Source organism: Pipistrellus kuhlii, unplaced genomic scaffold (assembly GCF_014108245.1).
Source record: "Pipistrellus kuhlii isolate mPipKuh1 unplaced genomic scaffold, mPipKuh1.p scaffold_m20_p_111, whole genome shotgun sequence".
NCBI classification, from domain to species: domain Eukaryota; kingdom Metazoa; phylum Chordata; class Mammalia; order Chiroptera; family Vespertilionidae; genus Pipistrellus; species Pipistrellus kuhlii.
This window is the reverse complement of record NW_023425418.1, coordinates 102,959-116,918: the sequence shown is the minus strand read 5'-3', so window position 1 is coordinate 116,918 and position 13,960 is coordinate 102,959. Positions and strand designations below refer to the sequence as shown.

Sequence of the window (13,960 nt, the reverse complement as noted above, 5' to 3'; positions counted from 1 at the left end):
TGGCTCACAAGCCAAAGGGTTAGGGTGTTCTCTGGTTAGAGTGTATGCAGGAGGCAATCAATCTATGTGTCTCTATCACATCCATGTATGTCTCTCTCCCTCTCCCTCCATTTTATTTTCTCTAAAAAGCAATGTGCTTCTCTCACATCGATGTTTCTCTACGTCTTTCCCTCTCTCTTTCACTCTCTCTAAAAGATCAATGAAAAATATCCTTGGGTGAGGATTAACTAAAAACAAAAAAGAAGGAGAAGGAGGAAGAAGTAGGAAAAGAACAAGAGGAACAAGAAAAAAAAGTGTTAGAAGAGGAAAAACAAAGAAAGACCTCTTTGTCTTTTCTGATGCTGATGCATTCCACACATGGGAATGAAAGCCCAATGCGGGACAGTGGTGCCTGGACTCAGAGGAGGGCAAAGGAGGGAAAGACGGACAGATGTGGTTCATTGGAGGAGGTGATCCAGACATGGGGATGGGTGGAATGGGGTGGGAAGGCAGGAAGACACCATGGACAGCTCCTCACCTTCCACCTTGAGCTCCAGTGGGTTACTGGGACTTGACAACTGGATGGGGGTGCTGTTGAGTGACCCGTAGCATCTGTAAGTGCCCCAGTGGTCCAGGGTCACGGGATTCATGGGGAAGTTTGCCTGAAACACCCCATCTTGGTACTGGGACCTGAGGTGCAGAGGGGGACCGACGTCTCCCTCCTTGAACAGGAGGAACGTGTCAAACAAACTCGCAGTCTGACACCGCAGGGTCACATTCTCTCCTGGGGCCATGGTGGGGCCTGGGTGGGCTGACAGAGTGGGCAACGTGTCCTGAGGGAATAAGGCTGGGAGAGACACATCCACAGTGTTAGTGCAAACTCCTTCCTCGTTTCCCCCTTCCCTTGACCTCTTGAGCAGAGATGCCACTCAGAGCTTCTACACAAGGGTGTTTCATTGCTCCTTCTGTTCCCATTGTTCTAAGATCTTCCCATCCCTCATCCCATCCCTTCTTGTCTGTGCTCACTGCCCTCCATTGCCAACAGGATGCCAAGTCTGTGTGTGAGCTGGAGATGGGCGCCTCACCTGTCACCAAGATGTCCACCGGGTCACTGGGGGCCGACCACTCAGAGGAGAGGTTGTATCCACTGTAGCATCGGTACCGGCCACCGTGGGAGACACTCACCGGGCCCAGGGAGAAGTCTACCTGAGAGAGCCCAGCCTGGGGCTGCCGGCCAAGTTCCTGGGGGAGGTCATGTTCCCCCATTTTGAAGAGAGCGAATCTGTCATGGTTGACATCAGACTGACATTGTAGGATCAGGGTATCTCCAGGGGCCACCACGGGGCCTGGCAGGACAGAGAGGGATGGTTTCCTGGAAACACCTGGAAGGGGGGGGGCAGCTGGTCAAATTTGTAAGAGGATTAGGCTCTCTTCCACTCCCCTCTGCCCTGGTTTTCTCGCTGGAAGAGGAAGGAGTTTGCACTAACACCGTGGGTGTGTCTCTCCCAGCCTTACTCCCTGGCCTCTATTCAAGGGTGTTTCATTGCTCCTTCTGTTCCCATTGTTCTAAGATCTTCCCATCCCTTATCTCATCCCTTTGGGATAAGGGATGTACCCCAGGCCGGTACAGATGCTACAGTGGATACAACCTCTCCTCTGGGGGGTCAACCCCCAGTGACCCTGGGTGGACATCCTGGTGACAGGTAAGACGCCTGCCCCCAGCTCACATGCAGACTTGGCATCCTGTTGGCAATGGAAGGTGGCGAGCACAGACAAGAAGGGATGGTTGTGAGGGGTGGGAAGATCTTAAAACTATGGGAACAGAAGGAGCAATGAAACACCCTTGAGTAGAGGCCAGGGAGTAAGGCTGGGAGAGACACATTTGTAAGAGGGTTAGGCTCTCTTCACTCCCCTCTGCCCTGGTTTTCTCGATCCCTGAGTGTTCTCGCTCCAACCTCATCCAACCCTGTGCTCCCCCTGGGACCAGACTCCTCCCCGCCTGCCCGGAGACCCAGGGGATTCCGGGGCAATGCCGAGACTTTCTCACCCAAGATCAGAAGCTCCACGAGGCTGCTTGGGGAAGACCACACGTAAGGAGAACCCGAGAAGACACCGTAGCACCTGTATGCCCACCAGTGAGTGGGTCTCACGGGACCCACGGTAAGGAGGGCCTGGGACCACCCGTCGTCTCGGCGCTGTGAGTACAGATGGTGGTGGCCACCTCGCCCTTTGTCACTCAGATAAAACCAGTCAAACCCCTGCCAGGAGCCACACTGCAGGGTCACGCTCCCTTCAGAGGTCACGACAGGGCTTGGCAAGGCGGAGAGAGTGGGTGGGTTGAACATTCCTGGAAAAAGAACAAGAGGGAAGGAACTGTTCAAAGAGGAGAGGGTGCTGCCCTACCCTTTTTGGATCTTCAGATAGTGCAGAGGGCTGAGGACTGAAGGGTCATGGGTTTGATGCCGGTCAAGGGCACATGCCTGTGTTGCGGGCTCCATCCCCAGTAGGGGGTGTGCAGGAGGCAGCCAATCCATGATTCTCTTTCATCATTGATGTTTCGATCTCTCTCTCCCTTCCTCTCTGAAATTAAAGAAAGTATATTTAAAAAGAAAAAAGGGAAGCGGGTGCTTGAGGACATTATACTAAGTGACATGGGCTAGTGACAGAAGGACAGATGCTGCAATGTCCCACCACTATGATGCATCCAAAGAGTGAAGCATGCCCTTGCCGGTTTTGCTCAGTGGATAGAGCGTCGGCCTGCAGACTGAAGGGTCCTGAGTTTGATTCCGGTCAAGGGCAGATGCCAGAGTTGTGGGCTCAATCCCCAGTAGGGGACATGCAGGAGGAGGCAGCCCTACAATGATTCCCTCTCATCTTAGATGTTTAAAAAAAAAAAAAAAAAAAAAGATATATTTCTTTAGCTGAAACTGGTTTGGCTCAGTGGATAGAGCGTTGGCCTGTGGACTGAAGGGTCTCAGGCTCGATTCTGGTCAAGGGCATGTATATTGGTTGCCAGCACATCCCCAGTAGGGGGTGTACAGGAGGCAGCTGATCAATGATTCTCTCTCATCGATGTTTCTTACTCTCTATTCTCTCCCTTCCTCTCTGAAAAAAAAAATCAATAAAATATATTTATTGATTTCGGAGAGGAAGGGAGAAGGGGAGGGGGGGGGAGTGTAACATCAATGATGAGAGAGAGTCATTGATTGGCTGCCTCCTACATACCCCCACTGGGGATTGAGCCCACAACCTAGGCATGTGTCCCTGGCTGGAGTCAAACCCAGGATGCTTCAGTCCGCAGGCTAGGGCTCTGCCCACTGAGCCAAGCCAGCCAGTTAGGGCTCATAATTGATCTCTCTCTCTCTCTCTCTCTCTCTCTCTCTCTCTCTCTCTCTCTCTCTCTCTCTCTCCCCGTTCTCTCCCTCTCCCTTCCTCTCTGACATCAATACAAATATTTTTCTACAAAAACACAGATGCTCTCCCATGCCATTTCCTTCCCCATCCTTCCCACACAGGTACATATCTCCTAAATGGCAAGGGACTCCACCCACAATACTTGCAACCAGCTCATCCCAGGCTGAACCCCCTGAACCCCGAGGCCCCTTTTCTCTGACCCCCTTCCCCCTCCCCCCTCCCCCACAGTGAGCCATAACCGCCCAGCCTGGGCTCCTTCTATGTCCTTCCCTGTCCCACCATCCTCAGTGCGTGGCCAGTCAATGTCCACTTGCTTTTCCAAAACAACAAACAACAACAGCCGAAGGAGAGGACCCACGCCCCCACGCCCCCACAGGGTCCCCAAGTTTTGTCCGTGGGAAGAGTGGTCCCTTCCCCTGTGCCCCGCGGAGGCATCTGCTCACCGGTGACCACCAGGTCCAGCGGCTCGCTGGGGGCGGACGAGGCTCTCCAACGGTTATACGTGCAGTGGTACCTCCCCGCGAAGCCGTGGGTCACGCGTGGGATGGGGAACTCAGCCGTGTCCCTGGGTCCCTGGGGGAGCACGGTTCTCAGGGGCTGTGGGGCCCGCTCCTGATGCAGGTGGTACTGGTCCGCCTTCCGAGACCCGCGGCACCAGATGCTCACGGGACTCCCCACGGTCACCATGGCACTCGGTGATGCCCAGATGGTAGGTTTAGGCAGAGCCTCTAGGAGGGAGTCGGAGGTTGCGGTCCCCTTAGGCTCCGTGCCTCGGTTTCCCCCCAGTGACCAGCCTCCAGGGTCCTCACGCACGTGCCCTGTTCCTCAGCTCAGAATGCCACTCCTCCCTCCATCCCCCAGATGCCCCCGGGAGGGGTCCCACATTGTCCCCGGGGGAGGAGGCAGGACCCGGGATGCCAAGGGGATGGGCTCACCTCTATTCCAGTGGACCTTCCTGCCCAGACACAGCCCTGGAAAAGAGATTCCGGTAAAACAGCTGATTCCTGAGCAGAAGCCCTTTCCCCGAGCCTTCCAGCTCATGAGACCTTTTTTTAAATTATTTCTTTATTGATTAAGGTATCACATATTTGTCCTCAACCCCCCATTCCAATCCCTCTCTTCCCCCCACTCATACTCCCACCCCCCTATTGTCCTTACCCACTGGTTAGGCTCATATGTGTGCACTCAAGTCCTTATTGATCTCTCCCTTTTATCTACACCCTCCCTCTGAGGTCTAACAGTCTGACCCATGGCTCCTTATCTCTGGGTCTGTTCTTGTTCATCAGTCTATGTTGTTCACCATTTCCCCTAGATGAGTGAGATCATGTCCTACTGGAACTATACTTATAAGAACCAAAAATGAGACGAGCAATGATCGTTATGCTGAAAGGCATATGAATCAGTCTGTAGTGAGCTTCTTTCTGGCCCACCTGTTCTTTTGAGACCCAATTTCAATGTCAAACAGTTTCTTATGTGTACATGTCAGCCATGATATTTCAGTATCATGGGACCTTTTTTTTTTTTTTTAAATACTCACCGAGGATATTTCTCCATTGATTTTCAGAGGGAGTGGAAGAGAGAGGGAAAGACACAGAGAAGCATCGATGTGAGAAACACATTGATGGGTTGCCTCTTGCAGGAGCCCTGACCAGGGTCTGGGCCTGGGAGGAGCCTGCAACTGAGGTACTAGAATCGAACCCTGGATCCTTCCATCCACAGGCCAACGCTCTATCCACTGAACCAACTGGCTAGGGCCAGTTCATGGGATCTAAGATCTGGAAACAGCCTAAGTGCCCATCAGCAGATGAGTGCATTAAAAAACTATGGTACATCTACACAATGGAATACTAGGCCACTATAAAAAAAAAATTTTTTTTAAGGAACTTTTACCATTTGCAGCAGCATAGATGGAACTGGAGAGCATCATGCTAAGCGAAATAAGCCAGTCGGAGAAAGATACCTTGTTTCCCTGAAAATAAGACATCCTCTGAAAATAAGACCTACTTACAGGTTTCCTTCTGAGTGAAATATAAGGCATCCCCCCAAAATAAGGTCCCCCTAGGCTAAACATGAGAGATTTGGTCCACTGATTCTGAAAGAAATGGAGTCACAAGAAATTCACCAGGAAATTCAGGAATTGGATTGTTATGATGATGTTCCAGAAGATGATGACAAGATTGTCATTGAATAAATGAGTAAATTCTTGATACTGTAGGATTCACAGTTTGTCTGGTTTGTGTTGACAACTACCGTACTACCGTACCGGATACAGGTAATAAATTTCCTTTATTTTCATTTAACAATAAATGGGTACCGTATTCTTCTTCATGGAAAAATAAGACATCCCCTGAAAATAAGACCTAGCGCATCTTTGGGAGCAAATATTAATATAAGACACTGTCTTATTTTTGAGGAAACAGGGTAAATATCACATGACCTCACTCATTTATGGAACATAATGAACAGCATAAACTGATGAACAAAAATAGATCCAGAGACAGAGAAACATCGATCAGACCATTAAACCTTGGAGGGAAGGTAGGGGAGGGAGGGGGCAAAGGGGGGCAGATCAACCAAAGGACTTGTATGCATGCATATGAGCCTAACCAGTGGACATGGACACCAGGGGTGGTGAGGGCATGAGGAAGAAGGAATGAGGGGAATGGGGGAATAAGGACACATATGTAACTTTGTAATCAATAAAGAAATTTAAAAAAAAATAATAATAAGTGCTAGCCAGTTTGGCTCAGTGGACAGAGCGTTGGCCTGTGAACTCAAGGGTCCCAGGTTTAATTCCAGCCAAGGGCATATACCTTGGTTGCGGGCACATCCCCAGTGGGTGGTGTGCAGGAGGTAGTTGATCGATGTTTCTAACTCTCTGTCCCTCTCCCTTCCTCTCTGTAAAAAAAAGTCAATAAAATACATTTAAATAATAATAATGAAATTAAATATATATATATATATATATATATATATATATATATATATGTGTGTGTGTGTGTGTGTGTGTGTGTGTGTGTGTGTATGTATATATGTGTGTGTGTGTGTGTGTGTGTGTATATATCAACCAAGGATATTTTTTCATTGATTTCTAGAGGGAGTGGGAGAGAGAGGGAAAGACAGAGAAGTATCGATGTAAGAGAAACACATCAATGGGTTGCCTCCTGCAGGAGCCCTGACCAAGGTTTGGCTCTGGGGAGGAGCCTGCAACCGAGGTCCATGCCCTTGACCGGAATCAAACCGGGGACCCTTCCGTCCACAGGCCAATGCTCTATCCACTGAGCCAACAGGCCAGGGCCAGTTCATGGGATCTTTCAAGAGATGGCTTCCTCCCCGGGGGTGTTTACCCCTGCCCTCCCCAGAACTCACCGAGGCAGAGAGAGGCCGTGGAGACGATGGTCATGACACCGCCTCCCACTGGACAAGGCTGTGCGGAGAGACAGAACCAGGCAGCCTGGCACAGCAGACAGACCCACAGCCTGCGGGCAGAGGGCGGTGTTCCCATGCCTGGACTCGGAGGAAGGCAAGCAGCTCCCTCCCCATGCGCGTGTGTCCCATGTATGGAGGGCAGATCCGTGGTGCCCTGGGCCCTCGCTGGGAGCTTGAGCCTGACAGCTGTGACCTCTGCCTGGAGGGGTCCCGGGTTCCGGGTTCCGCTCCTGAGTCAGCCTCGTGGGTGTGCTAGCGGAGGGGAGACACCACTTCCCGTTTCTCAGGAACTCCCTAGATGGGAATGCCTTTCTCTCTGTCCGCGGCCGTCTAGCCGATGTCTCTTGGAATCCTGCAATGTCAGCCAGTCACGCGAATGTCCATCCGTGAACCAGACAGACAGGGTCAGAGTGCTGACCAAGGCCGGGTCATCCGAAGGCAGGTGGTCTGTCGCTTATTGCTCGTTAAAAAAAAAAAAAAAAAAAAAAAAAAAAAAAGAGAGGAATACACAAAAATATACACATGCATGACAGACAGCCTTGGCCAATTGCTCAGTGGGTAGAGCAACAGCCTGCGGACTGGAGGGTCTCAGGTTCGATTCCGGTCAAGGGCATGTACCTTGGTTGCGGGCACATCCCCAGTGGGGGGAAGGAGGGGTGCGAGAGGCAGCTGATTGTTCTAGCTCTCTATCCCTCTCCCTTCCTCTCTGTAAAAAAATCAATAAAATATATATTTTTTAAAAATCAACAAACGACAAGTGCTGGAGAGGATGCGGAGAAAAAGGAACCCTCGTGCACTGCAGTGCTGGTGGGAATGCAGCCTGTTGCAACCACTGTGGAGAACAGTATGGAGCTTCCTCAAAGAGTTGAAAATGGAACTCCCATTTGACCCAGTAATCCCACCTCTAGGAATATATCCCAAGAAACTAGAAACACCAATCAGAAAGGATATAGGACCTTACGGTCCGCAGGCCGACCCTCTGTCCACTGAGCCAAACCAATCAGGGCAGAAAATAAATGTTTGTTGTTAAAAAAATAAAATAAGCCAAAACAGGTTTGGCACAGCGGTAGAGCGTGGGTCTGCGGACTGAAAGGTCCCAGGTTCGATTCCGGTCAAGGGCATGTACATTGGTTGTGGGCACATCCCCGGTAGGGGGTGTGCAAGAGGCAGCTGGTTGATGTTTCTCTCTCATCGACGTTTCTGGCTCTCTATCTCTCTCCCTTCCTCTCTGTAAGAAAAATCAATAAAATATATTTTAATAAATAAATAATTAAAATTGGGAGCTATCACTACAGAATTATTTTTTAAAAAATAAAATAAAGCAGAAACCGGTTTGGCTCAGTGGATAGGGCGTCGGCCTGTGGACTGAAAGGTCCCGGGGTTCGATTCCGGTCAAGGGCATGTACATTGGTTGCGGGCACATCCCCGGTCAGGGATGGGCAAGAGGCAGCTGGTCGATATTTCTCTCTCATTGACGTTTCTAACTCTCTATCCCTCTCAATTCCTCTCTGTGTAAAATCAATAAAAATATATATTAAAATAAATAAAATAAAAAAATAAAAAATAAAATAAATATAAAGCCATGACCGAGGACACAATGTGAGGCCAGTGAGGAGACACTAACCCCCAGCTCGCAGCAAGTGCGTGCAGAGGATGTATTGATACAATACAACCCTGTAACCAGATGCTCCACCCAGCGGTGACAAGAGCCACCCTGGGGAGAGCTGCAGGGGAGACCTGTGCGCGCCCTATCAGGTCGAAGCGCTTCCGATTGTGGCCACGACGGCGGCCGGGGAGGAAGTGGGGAGGCCACCGCTGGTGTCACACGTGGCAGGAAGGGCCGCAATCCAGCCCGCCAGATTGCATAATGAGTCAGCGCTCTCTCGAGGAACCCACCTTGAAGACACCCGACCACAAAGACAAAGTTACATCAGCCCAGCGTTTGTGGCCAGAGCTCCGTGTTTAAGACAGCCTGGGGGAGGGGGGCATCGGAGGAATGGCAGCGTGGGGGGCTCCCCGCGCCCCTCCCCTGGAAGTCACAGCCGTCGGCACAGCCGTATCTCCACAGCGGGGTCCCCGCTCAGCGCGCACGCATCTCAAGGTGGGAGAGTGGGCCCGGCAGGTGTGGCTCCGTGGTTGAGAGACGTGGACCGGTGAACCAAGAGGTCACGGCGTGCTTCCAGGTCAGGGCACAGGCCCGGGTTGCAGGTTTGATCCCCAGTGGGGGGCGTGCAGGAGGCAGGCGGTCAATGATTCTCTCTCATCATAGATGTTTCTCTCTTTCTTTCTTTTTTTAAATATATTTTATTGATTTTGTACAGAGAGGAAGGGAGAGAGATAGAGAGTTAGAAACATCGATGAGAGAGAGTCATCGATCAGCTGCCTCAACCCGCAACCAAAGTACATGCCCTTGACCGGAATCGAACCCGAGACCTTTCATCGATGAGAGAGAAATATCAATCAGCTGCCTCCTATCTATTGAGCCAAACCGGTTTCGGGACTCTCTCTCTCTCTCTCTCTCTCTCTCTCTCTCTCTCCCCCCCCCCCCACCTTCCTCTCTTAAAATCAATAAAAATATTTTTCTAATTGAAAAATAAAGGTGGAACTCTAGCCGGTTTGTTTCAATGCCATAGAGCTTTGACTTGTGGACTGAAGGGTTCAGGGTTCAAATCCCATCAAGAGCACATGCCCAGATTGCGGGCTCCATCCCCAGCAGGGGGCGTGCAGGAGGCAGCCAGTCAATGATTCTCTCTCATTGATGCGTCTATCTCCCTCTCTCTCTCCCTCTCCCTTCCTCTCTGAAATCAATAAAAAAAATATGTTTAATAAAATAATAAAGGTGGGCAAGTGGATCAAAAGGGGGATGGGAGCCGGCCATAAACGCAGCCGGAGGAGGGGAGGATGAGGGGGAATCTGGTTGTTGCTGACTCCCCTTCCGCCTGGGGGAACAGAGAGACGGCAGCAATCACTAACACCAGCCCAGAGACTTGGACAGGAGCACAGCAGGAGAGAGCGACTGTGGCAACTCAGGGGGAAAAGAGAAGCCTCAAAGCCTGGCCACCGCCTGTCAGCCTCCCTGGGGTCACCTCCCTTCACCCTCCACGTGGGCTGTGGGTCCAAGGACCCGCGCCCGCAGCTAACTCTGCAGGATCACATCTCTCCCGGGGCAAAGGGTACACTCTGGGCAAAGGCTACACAAAGGCACACAGGGGGCACCTGGGCAGAGGGCCAAGGCCACCCGTCCCCAGCCCAAAACAGCAAGGAACCTGGAGGAATTCACCTCCGCCTGCGCAAGACAGCGCAGCTAGCTCACTGAGGTAAAAAAAAAATAATAATAAAATAAAATAAAATAACATTGTGATCCAGCGCCACCTACTGGAGCATAATAGAAAGACAGCTTCCTGTTTGTGGGCTAGAGCAGTACAACCCACACAGGGATGGATGCCCGGGTAACAAGGTAGTGAGGCAGCTCGACAAGACAGCGAACAATCCCCTGGAAACACACTTAGAGACACGGAAACCGGCGACACAAATGGCAGAGAAGCCAAGGCTGCGGTTCGGAAAATCCTGGAGGAGATGTGAGAGCCTATCTGCTGATGGGCATGTGGGCTGTTTCAAGATCCTGGCTTTTGTAAATAATGCTTCAGATTTTTGTTTAAAAAAAAATTGAAACCTGTAAAGAATTTTTTTGTGAGTTTATTTGAGCCAAACTGACGACGACATATGCCGGGAAGCAGAACCTCTATGGATTGAGATAATGCTCCGAAGAATGGCGGGTTACATTTCTATTTATACACCGAAATCAAAGGAGGGACATAGGTGGGTGACATGAAATTCATTGGTGACGGAGTAAGGAGGGGGGAGAAAGCAAAGCAGTGGGAAACTCCTGGGATTGGATAAAAAGTAAAATGATGGACATGTACTTAGGTGAATGCAGGAACAATTAACTTGATAACGAAGGAATTTGAGGCATCTGTCCTGGCGCCTACTACATTTGGTTGTGCCCCACGGGCTCCAGAAAAAGGGAAGTTACAAGTTACCCAGACATCTCACAGATACCTTATCTTAGAGGCAAAATGGCCAATGGGCTCAGAAAAGAAGATCTAAGTTGATCTTTGTCAGGGAAAATATCAGCCTAGGACATGACTACCCACTATGACCTGTTTGTAGTTGAAATATTTAATTTTCAAACCATCTTTGGTGGTTATCTTAGGTCTCTGAGTTTGCAAGACTGCCACACAGGCCTCCCCTGAGCATGTCAGGTCAGCATGTGGCTCTTTTCCTTCACAAGATGGATGTTCCAGGATTCATAGGATATATTCCCAGAAATGGAATGGCTGGATCCAACAATTTTCTGGGTGTGTGGGTGTGTGTGTCTTTTGTTTTTTGTGTGTTTTTTTTTGTTTGTTTTTTGAGGAAATTCCATACTTACTGTTTTCCAGAGCGGCTGCACCCAGTCGGCACTCCCACCATGTGCCGGCGAGAATGTGGAGAAAGGGGAACTCTCGGTGCACGGAATAGTATGCTTTTCGGTGGTAAACACTGTGATTTGTAAATTTCCCTGCCATTGGGGCGGGGAGGGGGACAGGGGGTGCCGTGATGTAATGTTTGTAAAGAGGGTGCTCCACACTCACAGCGAGTGCATGGCAGGCGGCCTGGCGGCCTGGCGGCCAAGCCCAGCCCCGGCTGCTCCCACTTTCGCTTCCTGTCTGCCTGGCCGTGTGGTGAGCAGATAAGGAAGTGGCTTCTCTGGGTGACGGCGCTCTGCGGTCGCCCTGGCCCTCATCCACGGGTTGAGCTTTCCTGCCTCCTGCAACATTCAGCTCCTTCTCTGGGTGACTCTGGCAACTCCGGACCTGTCTCTAGACACCATCCAGAATTCTTTTTTTAAAAATATATTTTTTTACTAGAGGCCCGGTACACAAAATTTGTGCACGGGAGGGGTTGTCCCTCATCCCGACACGTACCCTCACCAATATGGGAAACCTCGGGGGATGTCCGACTGCTGGTTTAGGCCCAATCCCAGCTTAAACGGGCAGTCGGACATCCCTCTCGCAATCTGGGACCACTGGCTCCTAACTACTCACCTGCTTGCCTGCCTGATCACCCCTAACCACTCTGGCTGCCTGTCTGATTGCCCTAACTGATCCTGGTAGCCCCTCACTGCCCTCCCCTGCTGGCCTGGTCACCCCTAACTGCCCTCCCCTGCTGGCCTGATCACCCCTAACCACTCTGGCTGCCTGTTTGATTGCCCTAACTGATCCTGGTCGCCCCTAACTGCCCTCCCCTGCTGGCCTGGTCACCCCTAACCATCTCTGCCTCAGCCCCACCCCCACCCCCATCCATTCAGATGGATATCCAGAAGATGTCCAATCTAATTAGCATATTACCCTTTTATTAGTACAGATTGTTGATAGTATTTTAAATATCTCCTGTTTTCTCCCCATTTCTCCCTCTCCTCCCAGCCCCTATCCACCCAGACACCCACCTCCAGGTCTCCACCACCCTATTGCTGTGTCCATGGGCTGTGCATGTAAGTATATAAGTTCTTGGGTTTATCTCTTCTCATCTCCCAACCCCACATCGAGGTAGGTCAGTCTGTTCCTTGCCTCCCTGCTTTGGATCTTGTTGTGTTGGTCACTTCATTTTGTCCATTTGATTCCACAAGTAAGTGAGATCATGTGATGCTTGTCTTTCTCTGACTGGCTTATTTCATTTAGCATCGTGCTTTCCAGGCCCACCCCTGCTGCCCCAAAGCTTAAAGGCATCCCTCTTATTTACAGCTGCTAGTATTCCATGGTGCAAATGACCCACAGCTTTTTATACATTCATCTAATGATGGGCACCTGGGCTGTTTCCAAATCTGTTATTGTGAATAACGCTGTTATGAACATCAGGGTGCATATATTCTTTCTGATTGGGGTTTGGGGGTCACCTTCCCTAGTTCAACCATCAAGACCCATCCCCAGGAGGGGACGAGGGGGCGGGGTCTTCGGCTGCTGTCCGTGGTGCTGACTGATTGCTCTGTGGTTGCTAGTTTCAGCACCATGGTCAGAGTCCATGGCAATTGTGCATTCGCTGAGCCCTTGTGTTTGGTCCTCTATATGGCCTCTATGCAGGAGTCAAATCCTATATAATAAAGAGGAGATGTGCAAATTGACCGTCACGACCTCACACAAGATGGCCGCCCCCATGTGGTCACAAAACGGCCACCACAAGATGTCCAGCAGGAGAGGGCAGTTGGGGGTAACCAGGCTGGCAGGGGAGGGCAGTTGGGGGCAGTTAGACATTAGTCAGGCTGGCAGGGGAGTGGTTAGGGGGTGATCAGGGTGGCAGACAGAAGCAGTTAGGGGCAATCAGGCAGGCAGGCAGGCTGGTGGTTAAGAGCCAGCAGTCCTGGATTGTGAGAGGAATGTCTGAGTGCAGATTTAAGCTGATCCTCGGGCCTAAACCAGCACTTGAACATCCACTGAGGGGGTCCCAGATTGGAGAGGGTGAAGGCTGGACTGAGGGACACCATACCTCCCTCACACCCCCCCCACACACACACACACACATCGTGCATGAATCAAACCAGCCAGTTCACTGGGCCTGTAGTCTATATATATATTAAAGGCTAATATGCAAATTGCCTGCTTGGGAGTTCCACTGGGAGAGCGGGAGTTCGATCACTCACTATGACGTGTGCTGACCACTAGGGGGCAGCACAGAACTTGGTGGGAAGCCAGCAGCTGTAGGGAGTGAGGGAAGGAGGAAATGGGGAGATGGGGAGGCCAGGCCTAGGGACTCTACCCTGCACAAATTTTGTGCATCAGGCCTCTAGTGCACATGTGTCAAACACAAGGCCCGCGGGCCAAATCCGGCCTGCCAGGCCTTGCAATGTGGCCCGCACCGCGCTGTCATCACTGCACTCCGCTGCGTTTCCATCACAATGACAGTTTATGACTGTTCAGTAAACCATTCGGCCCGCGATTTAGGCTGGATTTTAGATTTTGGCCCCTTCTCTGATTGAGTTCGACACCCCTACTCTAGTGTAAGATATTTAGTCAGAGCAGGAGGGTATGGGGAAAGTACTAGGCGATGACAGTAGCTGACAATGACCTATACGCCCCTCACAATCCGTAGAATCTTGGAACAG

The 13,960-nt window shown here is 50.9% G+C and overlaps 1 protein-coding gene across 1 annotated transcript; it reads right to left on the bottom strand.

The window, feature by feature from the left end:
• Window positions 1–318: 318 nt before the first annotated feature.
• On the bottom strand, window positions 319–4,410 carry LOC118715927 (leukocyte immunoglobulin-like receptor subfamily A member 2). Its single transcript, XM_036432527.2, has 4 exons — window positions 3,837–4,410; window positions 2,027–2,326; window positions 1,065–1,361; window positions 319–826 (listed from the first exon to the last, which is right to left on the bottom strand). The coding sequence occupies exons 1-4, from the start codon at window positions 4,078–4,080 to the stop codon at window positions 438–440; spliced, it is 1,230 nt and encodes a 409-aa protein (XP_036288420.2). The 5' UTR covers window positions 4,081–4,410; the 3' UTR covers window positions 319–437.
• Between the last annotated feature and the right edge of the window lie 9,550 nt (window positions 4,411–13,960).